This window comes from Staurois parvus, unplaced genomic scaffold (assembly GCF_062004578.1).
Source record: "Staurois parvus isolate SC_StPar_1 unplaced genomic scaffold, SC_StPar_1.0 ptg000227l, whole genome shotgun sequence".
In the NCBI taxonomy this organism is placed as follows: domain Eukaryota; kingdom Metazoa; phylum Chordata; class Amphibia; order Anura; family Ranidae; genus Staurois; species Staurois parvus.
Genome location: NW_028318023.1, coordinates 1366917 through 1383041, shown reverse-complemented (window position 1 = coordinate 1383041; position 16125 = coordinate 1366917). Strand labels below are relative to the sequence as shown.

Sequence of the window (16125 nt, the reverse complement as noted above, 5' to 3'; positions counted from 1 at the left end):
CACTGTGTATATGCCCATATGTGTTAACAGATAAGAAGGGGGAGGAAATGAAGAGCTTAGAAGGGAACTAAAACAGGAACATGCCCAGTAGATGGCAACAGCTGTTCTATACAATCTCAGCCTGCTATGGGAACACAGAGAAGATGGGAGGGACAGCTGATGGCAGGATCAACCTAGTATCTTTCACTCTATACATAAAAAATGCTATCGTGGTTTTGTGAGTATGCACACTATTTGATAGAACAGTTAAGAGTTTTTCATAGCCTGGGTTTAACCGCTTCCCGTCCGCCCTATAGCAGAAGAATATATATGTGATTTTTCAGTTCCAGGTAGGGGGTGCACGTGAGGCGCGTGCACACCCTACCTGCGCTGCCATTCGCGGCCTTGACTGTCACTCACCGGGTCCTGACCGTGATTGCCGAGGAGCTCCAACGGGGGGGGGGGGGGAGAATTACTTGTAAACAATAGTTTTCTCCCCTGTCAGCTCCTGCACTCCGATTTGCATGGCTCTGCATAGCACAGCCATACAAAGCAGTGTGCCTACAGTGAAGCACACACACACAGCACACTATGTAAAACGGCACACAGCACACAACTAACCCTTTGATTGCCCCACATGTTAACCCCTTCCTGCCCAGTGCCGTTAGTACAGTGTCGGTGCTTTTTATTAGCACTGATCACTGTATTGGTGTCACTGGGGATGTCAGTGACACCAAGTCAGTTCCCCCCAGTGTCAGAATGCCCGCCGCAGTCCCGCTATAAGTCGCTGATGGCCACCATTACTAGTAAAAATAAAAAATAAATCCCAGTATATATACCGCCATTTGTAACTTTTATAACCTTTGCGTAAACCAATTAATTTACACGTATTGGGATTCTTTTTTAGCAGAGACATGTAGCAGAATACATTCTGGCCAAAATTTATGATGAAATTTGATTTTTTTTTAATTTCTTTACTGGACATGTTAATAGCAAAAAGTAAAAAATATTGTTTTTTTTGTCATTCTTTTTTTTCTTATAAAAAAAAATAAAAAAATGCACAGGCGCTCAAATACCACCAAAAGAAAGCTCTACTTCTGTGGAAAAAAGGGACGTAAATTTCATTTGGGTGCAGCGTTGATCGTGCAATTGTCAGTTAAAGTAAAGCAGCGCCGTAACGCAAAAAATGGCCTGGTCAGGAAGGGGAGTAAATCCTCTGAAGGGCAAGTGGTTAATGACACGTTAATAGTTGTGTTTTTATTTCAGCTTTGCTATTGAGCTCTACAGTTTAGGAACATCAATTCATAATCTCACCCAGTGAGTGAGTTCCACCAGCTCACTAGGTATGTAGAAACAAAAAATTCATAAACAATGTATCAAATTTACCACACAAAAAATAGTTTTAAAATGTACAATATACTTAATAAAATAAACAAAATGAATAAATATTTACACTTCATACATTCCCTTAAAAGTAAATCTGTCCTCTCGGTAAACCTACCAAGCTGACAATGAGATTACAGATAAGGTGAGTGTCCTTATGCTGAAGGGACAGCTATAATAAGGAATCCTCCAGTACACAGCCACCATTATAACTGCCTCATAGAGCTAATTTTTTACACAGGCTCTCCAAAGAGAATTATAGCTTCTCCTGTCTCCGTCGCCCTCTATTACACATTAGGTAATCTTGGACAAAGGTCTTTTTTTAAAAGCACAGCAAAAGGATAAGCGGTTGAGAGGCAGTAAAAATGCAGCTTGACTGCAGAGTTTTACACCCCTCATGTACATTGTTTCTTTTCAGTGACAACGCAAGTGCTGTGATATTTTTCCTTTCAGTGACACCACAGAAGTAGGGACATATTTCCTTCCAGTGGCACCACCAATGCTGGGACCCTTTCTTCTTTCAATGACAACACTGATACTGAGATCATTTTTTCTTTTCAGTGACTCCAATTTTTCCAATCGCCATAGTTAACTCTACATTTATGAACCGATTTTAAACTTTTCAGTTCATTGCAGTGTACCACAACCATTGCTACAATTTCCGCACATGCCACAAACATTACATACATTTCGCTGCACGTGCCACTATTGACCCATTCCCTCCTCCATCGGGGAGGGGGTGCAGCTTGACATCTTTGCCCTGGGCACTGGATGACATTGTCTGCACTGACTATTGGCAAAAAGTATGTAGGCAAAGGACACACCCTTGTCCCCACCTCCATTACATGACAAAAAATAAAAAAAAGGATTGGTTAACCCACAAGTACTTTTTTTCAACCACTTCTATTTCTTTATACTGGCTTTTCACATTTACGATTTAAATATTGGATGAAAGAATTAGCATTGAAAAATACTTTTCGGCAAGCCTGCGATCTTATGCTTCTATCTGTATACCTGACAGCGGTCACAAGCTATATTCTTTAAAACTTTTCATTAAAAATTAATTGAAAGGAAAAACACTTTTTGATAGATACATGTTGCATTTTTACGTAAAATAAATAGATCAGACCAAAATGAGGAAGAAAATGAGAGAAAGGGACTTTGTTCCAAAAGAGGGACAGTCCTTCCAAATCAGGGACTGTTGGGAGCCATGTCTATGGCATATGTCATGTTAAATTCAATGAAATTTTTTGGGTGCATGCTGTATGCCCAAAGTCTGCCAGTGGTTAACTACAAAAATTATACAAAAAAAAACTCCAAAAAACAATTGAATTAAAATGTAACAGCAGAGTAGATCTGAAGCAGGTATTCATGCTTCTGGGGCAGATTTTGGGATAAAGCACTTCTGAGTATATAAAGTTATTACCACTTAACTAAAAAGATGTCCCACTGAAAAAAGAATGCATACTAATAATGTGGACATTAAGAAAACACATCAAAAAAAAGTCTTACTTGGGTCCAGCAGACATTACTGGACAACTCTCTTCTGTGCAGAAATCTGTAATGGTTCCATATAACATATTGATCTGGTTGAAAAAATCCACAGCTGAAAGTGAAATCAACAAACTATTAGATGCCTAAATGTGTGTAGATGGAAAATTGCGATTCAGAAATTCTGCGCTGTAATAAGATAAAGTCGATCCCTTCAAATACTGCAGTACAAATATTGGAAAGATAGAAATTATATTCATATACATTTTTGTGTATCTTCCCAAAAGTTCTCTTTTTTTATTCTGTACTTATCATGGGAACAGACCGGAGACATGCAAGCATTTTATTCTCCCAGTTGTTTGATCACAATAAAACTGTGCTGACAAGAAGGTACACAGTGCACATATGCTGATCTAACCTAACATTTACTACATAGGCACCTAAGTATTTGGATAAAATTAAAATTACATCCAATTACATAACATTTACATTGAAACAATGCCTGCGATTCATTTTCAGTCTCATAGTAACCAGGAATGTTTTCTATTGCAATGACAAATAAACACCTATTTAGTTACTACGAGCAATACCCCTATTTCACTTGCTATTGCCCGCATATCTAGGCTCTCATTAGCGTTGGACATGTACAGGATTTGACAGTTCACCCGATTTCTGCTGTCATTTGTAAATTAAGAAGCCGACAGAGGAAGTCTTCCACTACTCACATCATCTGCGGCTCTGACTGATGACATGTTTTGCAAAGCCTGGCAGAGGAAGCGAGAAGTGGAAGACTTCCTCTGCCAGGTTCTGTGTTTGCAATTGACAGCAGTGATTGGGTGAGCTGTCAAATCCTGGGGGGTCCTGCTTTGATGGAGGTCTGGATGTGCTTGGGTGGCCCAGCGTCACTGGCTCAACAGGAGATATCACACCCAACACTTCTCATCCCTGGGGTCCTGACATATGCCCCGCCCCCTCCCAATTTGCTTATTGAGATCCAGAGGTGATCAGCTTGAACAGTAGGAGCGGATGTATTCCATTTGTAAGGCAATTTGTAACTACTCTTCACTGTCTTACGCAGATATTTATTCCCTTTCCTGTGATGCCTCTATTCTGCACCTCCTCATTCCATATGCGGTGCTGTACATTCTCTATTCTGCACCTCCTCATTCCATATGAGGTGCTGTACATTCTCTATTCTGCACCTCCTCATTCCATATGAGGTGCTGTACATTCTCTATTCTGCACCTCCTCATTCCATATGCGGTGCTGTACATTCTCTATTCTGCACCTCCTCATTCCATATGCGGTGCTGTACATTCTCTATTCTGCACCTCCTCATTCCATATGAGGTGCTGTACATTCTCTATTCTGCACCTCCTCATTCCATATGCGGTGCTGTACATTCTGTATTCTGCACTCCCTCATTCCATATGCAGTGCTGTACATTCCCTATTCTGCACCCCCTCGTTCCATATGCGGCGCTGTACATTCTCTATTCTGCACCCTCTCGTTCCATATGAGGTGCTGTACATTCTCTATTCTGCACCCCCTCATTCCATATGAGGTGCTGTACATTCTCTATTCTGCACCTCCTCATTCCATATGAGGTGCTGTACATTCTCTATTCTGCACCTCCTCATTCCATATGCAGTGCTGTACATTCTGTATTCTGCACCTCCTCATCCATATGCGGTGCTGTACATTCTCTATTCTGCACCCCCTCGTTCCATATGAGGTGCTGTACATTCTGTATTCTGCACCCCCTCATTCCATATGCGGTGCTGTACATTCTCTATTCTGCACCCCCTCGTTCCATATGAGGTGCTGTACATTCTGTATTCTGCACCCCCTCATTCCATATGCGGTGCTGTACATTCTCTATTCTGCACTCCCTCATTCCATATGCGGTGCTGTACATTCTGTATTCTGCACCTCCTCATTCCATATGCAGTGCTGTACATTCTCTATTCTGCACCTCTTCATTCCAAATGCAGTGCTGTACATTCTGTACCCCCTCATTCCATGTGCAGTGCTGTACATTCTCTATTCTGCACCCCCTTATTCCATATGCGGTGCTGTACATTCTCTATTCTGCACCTCCTCATTCTGTTTGCTATATTGCACATAACCTATTCTGCACTCCTTTGTCTGCCATGCTGTGTCTACCCTATGCCACCAAGCTTTCTTCTGTAGTCTGGCATCTTTGCATTGGTCCCAGGCACTCAATGACCTTGTCCTGGCACTGCTTACAACCAAAATGCTTATAAGGAAAGAGAGCGCTTTTTCAAAGTCCACGGTGGTGTGAAAAAAACTAAAACCCAGTAAGTGTACAAAAAAATGTGGAAGTGCCAAGACACCACACAAAAAGTGCACTTAGCGGTGTGCTTTGTCTACCCCCCCGAAAGGGGTCGGTTCTCTACCCTGACCCCCCGGGGTGCTAAGCTCCTGACAGGGAAAAGGTTTTCGCCTAGACAAAAGGCCTGGGTGACCCCTCTCCTCGTGGACAGTTGAGGCCGACCACCGATTACTAGGTCGAGGGGCTCTCCCAAAGAGAGACCGCCCCCCGGGATCAGGGGAGGAGGGAACCTAAGGGCCACACATCCTCCCCTAGACTTCAGGGTAGTCCTGGGGACCCACAACCTCCATACTGTAAAAGTAAAAACAAAACACAAACATAAGTGAAAGTGACAAAACAGTGGGGATAAAATAAATCGCATAAATAGTGACTGTACAATAGTAAGCTGACTAGGCCCTGGGGCCTGGTAGCAAAAACTGCCCCGGACTTAGCCAAAAGGCCTAGCCCTAAAAAGGGGCAGTGCAAAAAAAGTGTTTGGCATCCGTGACCATCTCTGCCTTCCCAGCTCCTGGCTTCCCAGCTCCTGGCTAGACAAGGTAGACTCATTCAAACCAGGCAGAACTGGGCCCATCTGGTTTTCCCAGGGGAATTACTCTCTGGCCCCAACAGGCTGTGGGCACCTCAGTTTCTCTTCCAGCCAGTATCAGCCTTCAGAGCCCCCATCATACTAGAAGAGGTACAATACAGCCAGCCATTCTCACCAAAAGGCAAGACCGATGGCGGAGCACCTCTTCTGGACACTGATATGAACAGATACTACACTTGATCTTAGCCAAAAGGCCAGCTGACATCAGCATGTGCTCCTTAAGTGTCCAGTTACAGGCTTTAGTGGTTCTTGGACCAAGCTGCATTACTTAATGGTAGTGTAGCATGTGGAGAGGTCCAGGACATGGTTGTACTATCTGGTAGGTATGTCTGCATCACTATAACTGCATTGCACCTTAATTGGAAGGTGAAACATTAAACCTGCACACTGTATATATACATTTATAGTATATATATAATATACACATACAAAAACATGGTATTTCTCCTGTGTGCTATGCTGTTTGAATGGAGAAAACCTTTAAAGGCCGAACCATACTTGTTTTCCTGCAGTAGTTGTTTACTTGTGGTTTAGTGAATTAAAATGCAGTTCATGTAATTTGATTTTTGCGTCCATTGACTATGCATGCTCCTTGAAGTGATGTCGGTACCAGGCAGAGGAGGAAGTTTGCTGCAATCGTGGTCACTTCTCAATTGGACGGATGAGTCCCGGCTTCTATACAGCAACACCTGGCTGTCACCTCTTGACCAGAGGCTGATCCCTGGTGCTGCGATTATTATCACTTCTGCCTGTCACCTACTTGCTCTTGTGCAACTTACAATTTTTTAATACAGTGTTTGTTTTGAATACTACACTATGGTTGCCCTTCCGCTTGTTTGCTTTCTTCCCTAATTTGATTTTACCAACTGAACCATTAGATTACAAAACTTCTAACACACCAACTGCTGAACTTAAACATCATTTGATATATTTTTTTTGGTGTTGAGCTTTAATATAAAAACGCTATGTTCAAACAGAGCTCCTGTACGCTTTATAGCGATACAGTGTTTTAAAGGAAAAACCTTCTAGGATATTTCATTTAGATTTTAGAACATATCAGTGCTTACTATTCACAGCCACCCATTCATTGAGGTCCTCCCCTTCTGGTAACATGACAGCCATGCGGAGGTTTCCACTGCCCAGAGTGGCTTCTGCATGTTTGAGCAGCTCATACTGGTGGGAGCCTTCAGGAATACTCTTCTTTGGTTTGAAGGTCTTCGAAGAGCGATTGCCACTACATGTGAAATAACCACAAAGAAGAAAAAGAGTAAGTTAGTGTTTTAGGTTACCACTGCATGGTGACAAAATTCTTAAAAAATTAGTGTATAATAACATGCTACAGAATAGGAATATACCATTATATAAAAAAAAAAAAAAAAATACCATTTCAACATGTAAATGTACAGCAGATATGCATATACAGGTGCATCCCAATAAATTAGAATATCATCAAAAAGTTCATTTATTTCAGTAAATAAAATCTATTTTATAGATTCATTACACCAAGTGATATATTTCAAGTATTTCTTTATTTTAATTTTGAGGATTATGGCTTACAGCTAGTGAAAACCCAAAATTCAGTATCTCAGAAAAGTATTTTAGAATATTGTGAAAAAGCTCAATATTCTAGACCAGTGGTTCTTAACCTGGGTTCGATCGAACCCCAGGGGTTCGGTGAGTCAGTCTCGTGGGTTCGGCGGAGGTGAAGACCCACACCCGACTCATATGATTCGTGATGACATGCCCCGCTTGTCCATCATTGGCTGCAGGTGGTCACGCAACATCGCTTAGCCCAGTGGTCGGCAAGCCGTGGCTCACGAGCCACATGCGGCTCTTTACACGCTTTAATGCGGCTCTTGTGTGCCGGGCGCCCGCTCCCCTCCCTCCTCTCGGGCGGCAGGGACTCTGCAGCGTGATCCAAAAAAAAAAAAACAGCCAGGACAGCGCGCTCAAATGCAATGATTGGCCAGTCTCGCTGCCACTCACATCCTGATAGCCAGTGATTGGCTGTCAGGATGTGTGTAGGCGGGGCAGCGTGACGAACGTGAGAGGAGCTAGGCTCCTCTCACAGTCCGCCCTGAAGACCGGAACGGCGCGGGAATACGGCGAGAGGAACGCGCGGAGCAAAGGTAAGTGAATTGACACAGGGGGGACTTGGCTTACTACTTGCTACTTACTTACTACTACTATATGAGGGATGAATTAATATGGGGGATGAATTACTATAGGGGGGATGAATTACTATATGGGGGATGAATTACTATATGGGGGATGTATTACTATATGGGGGATGAATTACTATATGGGGGATGAATTACTATATGGGGGATGTATTACTATGGGGGATGAATTACTATGGGGGATGAATTACTATGGGGGATGAATTACTATAGGGAATGAATTACTATATGGGGGATGTATTACTATGGGGGATGAATTACTATATGGGGGATGAATTACTATAGGGGGGATGAATTACTATGGGGGATGAATTACTATATGGGGGATGAATTACTATGGGGGATGAATTACTATAAAACAGTGGTTCTTAACCTGGGTTCGATCGAACCCCAGGGGTTAAGTGAGTCAGTCTCGCGGGTTCGGCAGAGGTGAAGACCCACACCCGACTCATATGATTCGTGCAGTAAATATTCATTATTATGTTTTTGTTTTTGTGTGAAAATCATGTTTTAATGGTTTTGTTCTTTGTTCTTAACGGTTTTGTTCATTTTGTGCACCTATGTATAAATATATACCTATGTTTTGAATTTTAAAAATCATATTTTATTTTTCCAATTAAGAAGGGTTCGGTGAATGCGCATATGAAACTGGTGGGGTTCAGTACCTCCAACAAGGTTAAGAACCACTGTTCTAGACTCATGGTGTCACACTCCAATCAGCTAACTCAAAACACCGGTAAAGGTTTCTCAAGCCTTTAAAATGATCTCTCAGTCTGGTTCAGTAGCTTACAAAATCAAAGGGAAGACTGCTGACTTGACAGTTGTCCAGAGGATAGTCATTGATACCCTCCACAAGGAGGGTAAGTCACAAAAGGTCATTGCTAAAGAAGCTGGCTGTTCACAGAATGCAGAATCCAAGCATATTAATGGAGAGTTGAGTGGAAGGAAAAAGTGTGGTAGAAAAAGTTGCACAAGCAACAGGGATAACTGCAGCCTTGAGAGGATTGTGAAGCAAAGGCCATTCAAGAATTTGGGGGAGATTCACATGGAGTAGACTACAGCTGGTGTCAGTGCTTCAAGAGCCACCACATACAGACGTATCCAGGACATGGGCTACAACTGTCACATTCCTTGTGTCAAGTCACTCCTGAACCAGAGACAATGTCAGAAGCATTATACCTAGGCTAAAGAGAACAAGGACTGGACTGTTGCTGAATGGTCCAAAGTCCTCTTTTTGGATTAAAGTAAATTTTGCATTTCATTTGGAAATCAAGGTCCTAGAGTCTAGAGGGAGAGTGGAGAGGCACAGAATCCAAGTTGCATGAGGTCCAGTGTGAAGTTTCCACAGTCATTGATGATTTGGGGATCCATGTCATCTGATGGTGCTGGTCCACTGTGTTTTATCAAATCCAAAGTCAATGCAGCCCTCTACCAGGAAATTCTAGAGCTCTTCATGCTTTCCTCTGCTGACCAGTGTTATGGAGATGCCGATTTAATTTTCCAGCAGGACTTGGTAACTGCCCACACTGTAAAAAGTACCAATACCTGCTTTAACAGTCATGGTATCACTGTGCTTGATTGGCCAGCAAATGTACCTGACCTAAACACTACAGAGAATCTGTGGGGTATTGTCAAAAGAAAGATGAATGACACCAGACCCAACTATGCAGATGAGCTGAAGGCTGCTATCAAAGCAACTTGGGTTTCCTTACCACTTCAGCAGTGCCACAGGCTGATCGCCTCCATGCCATGCTGCATTGATGCAGTAATTAATCCAAAAGGAGCCCTGACCAAGTATTGAGTACACACTATACTGTACATTGACATACTTGTCTGTAAGACAAGATTTCGGTATTAAAAATCTTTTTTTCTTTCTATTAGTCTAAGGTAATATTCTAATTTTCTGAGTTATTGAGTTTGGGGTTCTTACTAGTTGTAAGCCATAATCATCAAAATTAAAAGAAAGAAATGCTTGAAATACATTATATTGCCAAAAGTATTGGGACACCCCTCCAAATCATTGGATTCAGATGTTCCAATCACCTCCATGGTTACAGGTGTATATAATCAAGCACCTAGGCATGCAGACTGCTTCTACAAACATTTGTGAAAGAATGGGTCGCTCTCAGGAGCTCAGTGGATTCAAGCGTGGTACCGTGATAGGTTGCCCCCTGTGCAATAAGTCCATCTGTGAAATATCCTTGCTTCTAAATATTCCACAGTCAACTGTTAGTGGTATTATAACAAAGTGGAAACACCTGGGAACAACAACAACTCATCCACAAAGTGGTAGGCCATGTAAAAAGACAGAGCGGGGACAGCACGTGCTTAAGTGCACAGTTCGCAGAAGTCACCAACTGTCTGAAGAGTCAATAGCTAAAGATCTCCAAACTTCGTGTGGCCTTCAGATTAGCACAACAGCAGTGTGTAGAGAGCTGCATCCAAGCCTTACATTACGAAGTGCGATGCCAAACGTCAGATGCAGTAGTGTTAAGCCTGCCGCCACTGGATTCTAGAGTAGTGGAGACATGTTTTCTGGAGTGACAGATCACGCTTCTCTGTCTGGTAATCCAATGGATGTCTCTGGGTTTGCCAGTTGCCAGGAGAATGGTACTTGCCTGACTGCATTGTGCCAAGTGTAAAGTTTGGTGGGGGGGAGGTTATGGTGTGGGGTTTTTTTCAGGGGTTGGGCTTGGCCCCTTAGCTCCAGTGAAGGGAACTCTAAAGGGATCAGCATACCAAGACATTTTGGACAATTTCATACTCCCAACTTTGTGGGATCAGTTTGGGAATGGCCCCTTCCTCTTCCAACATAACTGCGCACCAGTGCACAAAGCAAGGTCCTTAAAGATATTGGTGAGTGAAATAGTTAAGCTAAATCCACAAGTTTTTCCTCTGTTTCATCTCTATTTTTCTCATATAAAATAATGTCAAAAAACAGTGTAGCATTTCAAGTTCCATCTTGGGGGCCAGTCCATCCTAAATGTTTAATTGATTAGTGTAGAATGGCTTATTTTAATGTTTTTCACTGAAGGAGGCGTTAACACAAAAAACAAACTTACATACTAACCTCCATGCTGCATTGGTGTGTCCCACACCAGCTCTAAGACTAAGAACTGAGCGATCACATAGTGTAACTGCTGAGCTCGCAGTGGAGAACAGTGACTGTTAGTCACTGCTTATTGCTCTTCTCCTCCAGTGCTCACTGGAACGCTAGGCTTGGGAGACACAACTGGCTCTGGCTCTGAAAGGCATTGGTATCTGTCGATTGGGCATCTGGGAGAATCCGGACAATATTTTCAAGATCCATCCTGAGCTTGGTGTGGCTCTGCTCCATCAGCTGATAGCAGGCAACAGCGTGCTATAAGCGGACTATGGGTCATAGGAGAACAAAAATAAGTGTACTCCTATGATCCTACAAAAGGTTTGGTATACTTCTCAATAATAAGGTATCATGACATTTTGCTAGACCTTGGCTAAGATCCGTTTGCAGTGACATTTTAAAATGTAAACTTATATTTTCATTCCTCTGGTTTTAGCTTGAGTAGGGCTTAGGATGGCCATACATTACACAATGTTTTTGTACAATTTTCCTTTAGATTTACCAATACCAGATAATATGAGGTAATGCCTAAACACTTTCAATTTGTATGCAAATTTTCAGCCCTAGCACGAAATAGTTGAATGTAAATCTAAAGAAAACTGAACAAGAAATATGTATAATGTATGGCTGATCTTTGCCTAGAACACGAGCAAAGTAGTAAACAAAGAGTAAAGCAAACAAACAAACTAGTAAACGAAGAGTTTAGTGCCACCAAATGTTGAGAGAAGTGCCTGTGGCAAATATAGTTTATAGTTAGCCTCAATTGTCATCAAGAGTAAATTCCAGGGACATTTATTTTGGTATAGTTACATTAGTCCACCTTGGACCATGTAACCATGCATGTGCCATACCTAGCCAATCCTCTTGGAAGCTGGCTTCCAGCTCACCATTCACTGATCACCTTGCAGTTTATTTATTCTCAATGAATACAATGGGTTTGATTTACTAAAACTGGAGAGTGCACAATCTTGTGCAGTTCTGCACAGAAACCAATCAGCTTCCAGGTTTTATTGTCAAAGCTTAATTGAACAAGCGGAAGTTAGAAGCGGATTGGATGCCATGTACAGCGGCACCAGATTTTGCACTCTCAAATCAACTCCAAAGCGTTTTAGGATTGGATGATATGAATAGGCGAGGTGGTGATGTCTTCATCTCCACCTAATACAATCAGAGAATGCTTTGCATCCATTCAGAAAATGTAAAGCATTCTCTAAATGGCACCCATGCAACCTTCTGTGTTCACGGCAAAGAAAAATAGCAATAACAGGACCTAAATGCCAGCAGCAATCGCTATAGTAATGAAGCCAACTGCAGTGATTATCAGCTTCCATGGGGATCGGCCAGGCATGGCATAATCATAGTTACATTGGTCCGAGCTAGACCAATGTAACTATGCAAAATTAGCCATATCTTCAGCTTTATCCCCCTGCCACCCACATGACACATGTACGGCAGCAAAGATAATGGGCTTAAACATGAACACGCTGCATAAATGTGTCTATTGGATGGCCAAGGCTTCTGTAGTGAGTGCATTTACTACACAGTGACTGAGCTGTCATAGACAGCTCCAGGTCTCTAGCAATGACAATCACAGTGGTCACATGCTGGACAAGAAGGGGTTAAAGAGCATTGTGACATCTACTATATATCTATATCTCTTTCCAAGCCTCGATTATAAAACAAATTTACTATCCAGATTACAGCTGGATTAATAAATTCTTCCCTCTGCTGCTCTGAAGTTCCACTGTAACAACACAACACCTGTCCATTACCTCTTCTTCTGTCTCATCTACAGTGGTAAATCTATCTCAGAGGTTTGCAACTTAATCTATCTTGCTAAATACCAATTGCAGTTTACCTGTATTCTGTATTTTGTTGCTTGAGTTGCTTGATAAACTACCCTATAAAAATGTACACTTGCAGCGCCACATTTATTATTTATTACTGGTACTTACAGTTGTGTTCAAAATAAAAGCAGTCAGACATCACTAACCTGATCAATCACTGTTTTTGGTAGAAATGATATTTCTACATGGCAAATAATTTCCTAGCAGGTGTAGTAGAGTAATAGAAATCCAACAGACCCAACAGTCATGACATACATGCTGCTGATTCTGTGTAATTGAATCGCTAATTGAAAGGGGCATGTTCAAAATAATAGCAGTGTGGAGTTCTATTAGTGAGGTCATTCATTCTTTGAAAAACAGGTGGCAATTATTGCCCTTATTTAAGGAAGGAAGGCAGCAAATGTTGTACATGCTGGTTCCAGTGCATTTCTCTCTGAAATTCTGAGGAAAATGGGTCATTCCAGACATTGTTCAGAAGAACAGCGTACCTTGATTAAAAAGTTGATTGGAGAGGGGAAATCATATAAAGAAGTGCAGAAAATGCTCAGCTAAAATGATCGCAAATGCTTTAAAATGGCAACCAAAACCTGAAAGACGTGGAAGAAAGCAAAAAACTACCAATCGAATGGATAGAAGAATAGCCAAAATGGCAAGGACTCAGCCAACAATCAGCTCCAGGAAGATCAAAGAAGGTCTAAAGTTCCCTGTGAGTACTGTTACAATTAGAAGACGCCTATGTGAAGCCAAGCTATCTGCAAGAAGCCCCCGCAAAGTCCCACTGTTGAAAAAAAGACATGTGCTGAAGAGGTTACAATTTGCCAAAGAGCACATTGACTGGCCTAAAGAGAAATGGCGCAACATTTTGTGGACTGATGAAATTAAGATTGTTCTTTTTGGGTCTAGTGGCCGGAGACAGTTTGTCAGACGACCCCCAAACACTGAATTCAAGCCACAGTACACTGTGAAGACAGTGAAGCATGGTTGCGCAAGCATCATGATATGGGGATGTTTCTCATACTACGGTGTTGGGCCTATTTATCGCATACCAGGGATCATGGATCAGTTTGAATACATCAGAATACTTGAAGAGGTCATGCTGCCTTATGCTGAAGAGGAAATGCCCTTGAAATGGGTGTTCCAACAAGACAACGACCCCAAACACACCAGTAAACGTGCAACATCTTGGTTCCAGACCAACAAGATTGACGTTATGGAGTGGCCAGCCCAATCCCCGGATCTTAATTCAATAGAAAACTTGTGGGGTGACATCAAAAATGCAGTTTCTGAGGCAAAACCAAGAAATAGAGAAGAACTGTGGAATGTAGTCCAATCATCCTGGGCTGGAATACCTGTTCACAGGGGCCAGAAGTTGGTTGACTCCATGCAACACAGATGTACAGCAGTTCTCAGAAACAGTGCTTATACAACTAAATATTAATTAAGTGATTCAAAGGAAAGCAAAATCTTCAAACATTTTTCAGTTTATATAGTGAATGTTTGAGTTTGTAAAGAAGAATACAAACACTGCTATTTTTTTGAACAGTCTAATATTCACTTTTCTTCAATTTTGTTAGAGGAACAACACCAATTTGATATATTTTTCTTCATGTTTTGATTTGGAATAGAATGTGTAGTGTTCCCAATGCATTTGTGTGTATGGAAATAAAAGCTATTAGAAGGATTTTGAGCTTTATTCACTTTTTTCAACACACTGTCATTATTTTGAACACAACTGTATATAGTGCCATCAATTTACGCAGCACTTTACATATATATTATATATTCACATCAGTCCCTAACCCTCAAAGGGCGTACAGTCTAAGGTCCCTAACTTACATTCATACATACACATACTAGGGCCAATTTAGACAGGATCCAATTCACCTACCAGCATGTCTTTGGAGTGTGGGAGGAAATCGGAGTACCCGGAGGAAACCCACGCAGGCACAGGGAGAACATGCAAACTTCATAATATACGCACAAAACTCTATGTTGGTTTCTGCGGAAGCTAGAGATCGTGGTGAGTCAGAAACCTGGCAACTATATGTGGGCACGAGGCGGCACAACAGCAGAATAGCTAGAATTTAGCAGCTCTCCCTCTCTGACAATCCAATATTAAGCTCACATTTTGGCACACTAGTTCCTGAATATTTCCAGCTGTGTGAACACACAAAACACTGTTATTACTTGATGAACTGGCACTAGATGAGTTTCTCTTTATAGAACACAGCACTGTGCAAAGGGCAGCATTTGGTCCTGCTCTCAGAAGATCTCAGAGATGTAAGTGATGTCCTTCCTCACCCAATTTATTCCTAGAAATCTATATATAAAAAAGAGTTTGCTGCGTGTTTGACATTTCTCCACTTTGTATTAAGGAATAACTCCAGCTAAATCTACCATACAAATGCTAAAAGGATTTGCAGTGCGCTTTATGTATAAAAGCTGGAGAAAAGGAATAACATTTACAGCCAAATGCTATTTCTACTACTACCATCTGCAAAAAAACAAACAAAAAGAAAACCTTCAGGCTCTTTCAGAAGGACAGCCTAATGCCCCGTACACACGATGAGAATATCGGACAAACGATCGGCCGTTTTTTTTCGCCTGCTAGTCTCACATCGAAAAGGGAAAAGGTTACTAAAGATACAAAAATTCTCCTTTGAAAGAAAAGAAATTCGAAAGTGATGTCATGTATTGCGTGGCATTTGTATTGTATTTTCAGATGACTACTGTACTGATTAAACGAAAATCGTGCAATCTGGTGTTGTACGAGAAATTTTTTGCACTTGTCCCTTCGGATATTGTCGTGATCGGCTCTCGAAAGCTGTGTACTGACGATCCGATTATCGAAAAATTGGTCCTCATACGAAAATTTTCGGACAATTTTCTTACAGTGTGTACGAGGCATAAAGCAGTAAAAACAGCGGTTTTACTGCCAAAACACCCCCCTGTCCAGCCACAATAATTGTAACAATACAGCCATATTAGGCTGTACACATTCTGCAGCCACGATGCCATGCTTTGCAGCTGTGGCATTTTAACTCTGGGTGCAATGGGCCAGCACCACAGCTGCAAGGCAAACGCTTCAGTCCTGCAATGTAAAACTGCAGATTGGCAATTTAAAACAAAAAGTGAACAAAAAAACCAAACAAAATACAGGCGTACCTCGGTTTACAAATTTAATGCGCTCTGCAGAACTT

At 41.7% G+C, this 16125-nt stretch overlaps 1 protein-coding gene across 1 annotated transcript in view; it reads right to left on the bottom strand.

The window, feature by feature from the left end:
- The window catches only part of MOB1B (MOB kinase activator 1B), a 99457-nt gene that overhangs the window by 16582 nt on the left and 66750 nt on the right, over positions 1-16125 (bottom strand). The window contains exons 2-3 of the mRNA XM_089679578.1: positions 6863-7029; positions 2875-2968 (exon numbers count right to left, since the gene is read on the bottom strand). Coding sequence (XP_089535704.1) covers positions 2875-2968; positions 6863-7029 — 261 coding nt within the window. The remainder of the gene's footprint in view (positions 1-2874; positions 2969-6862; positions 7030-16125) is intronic.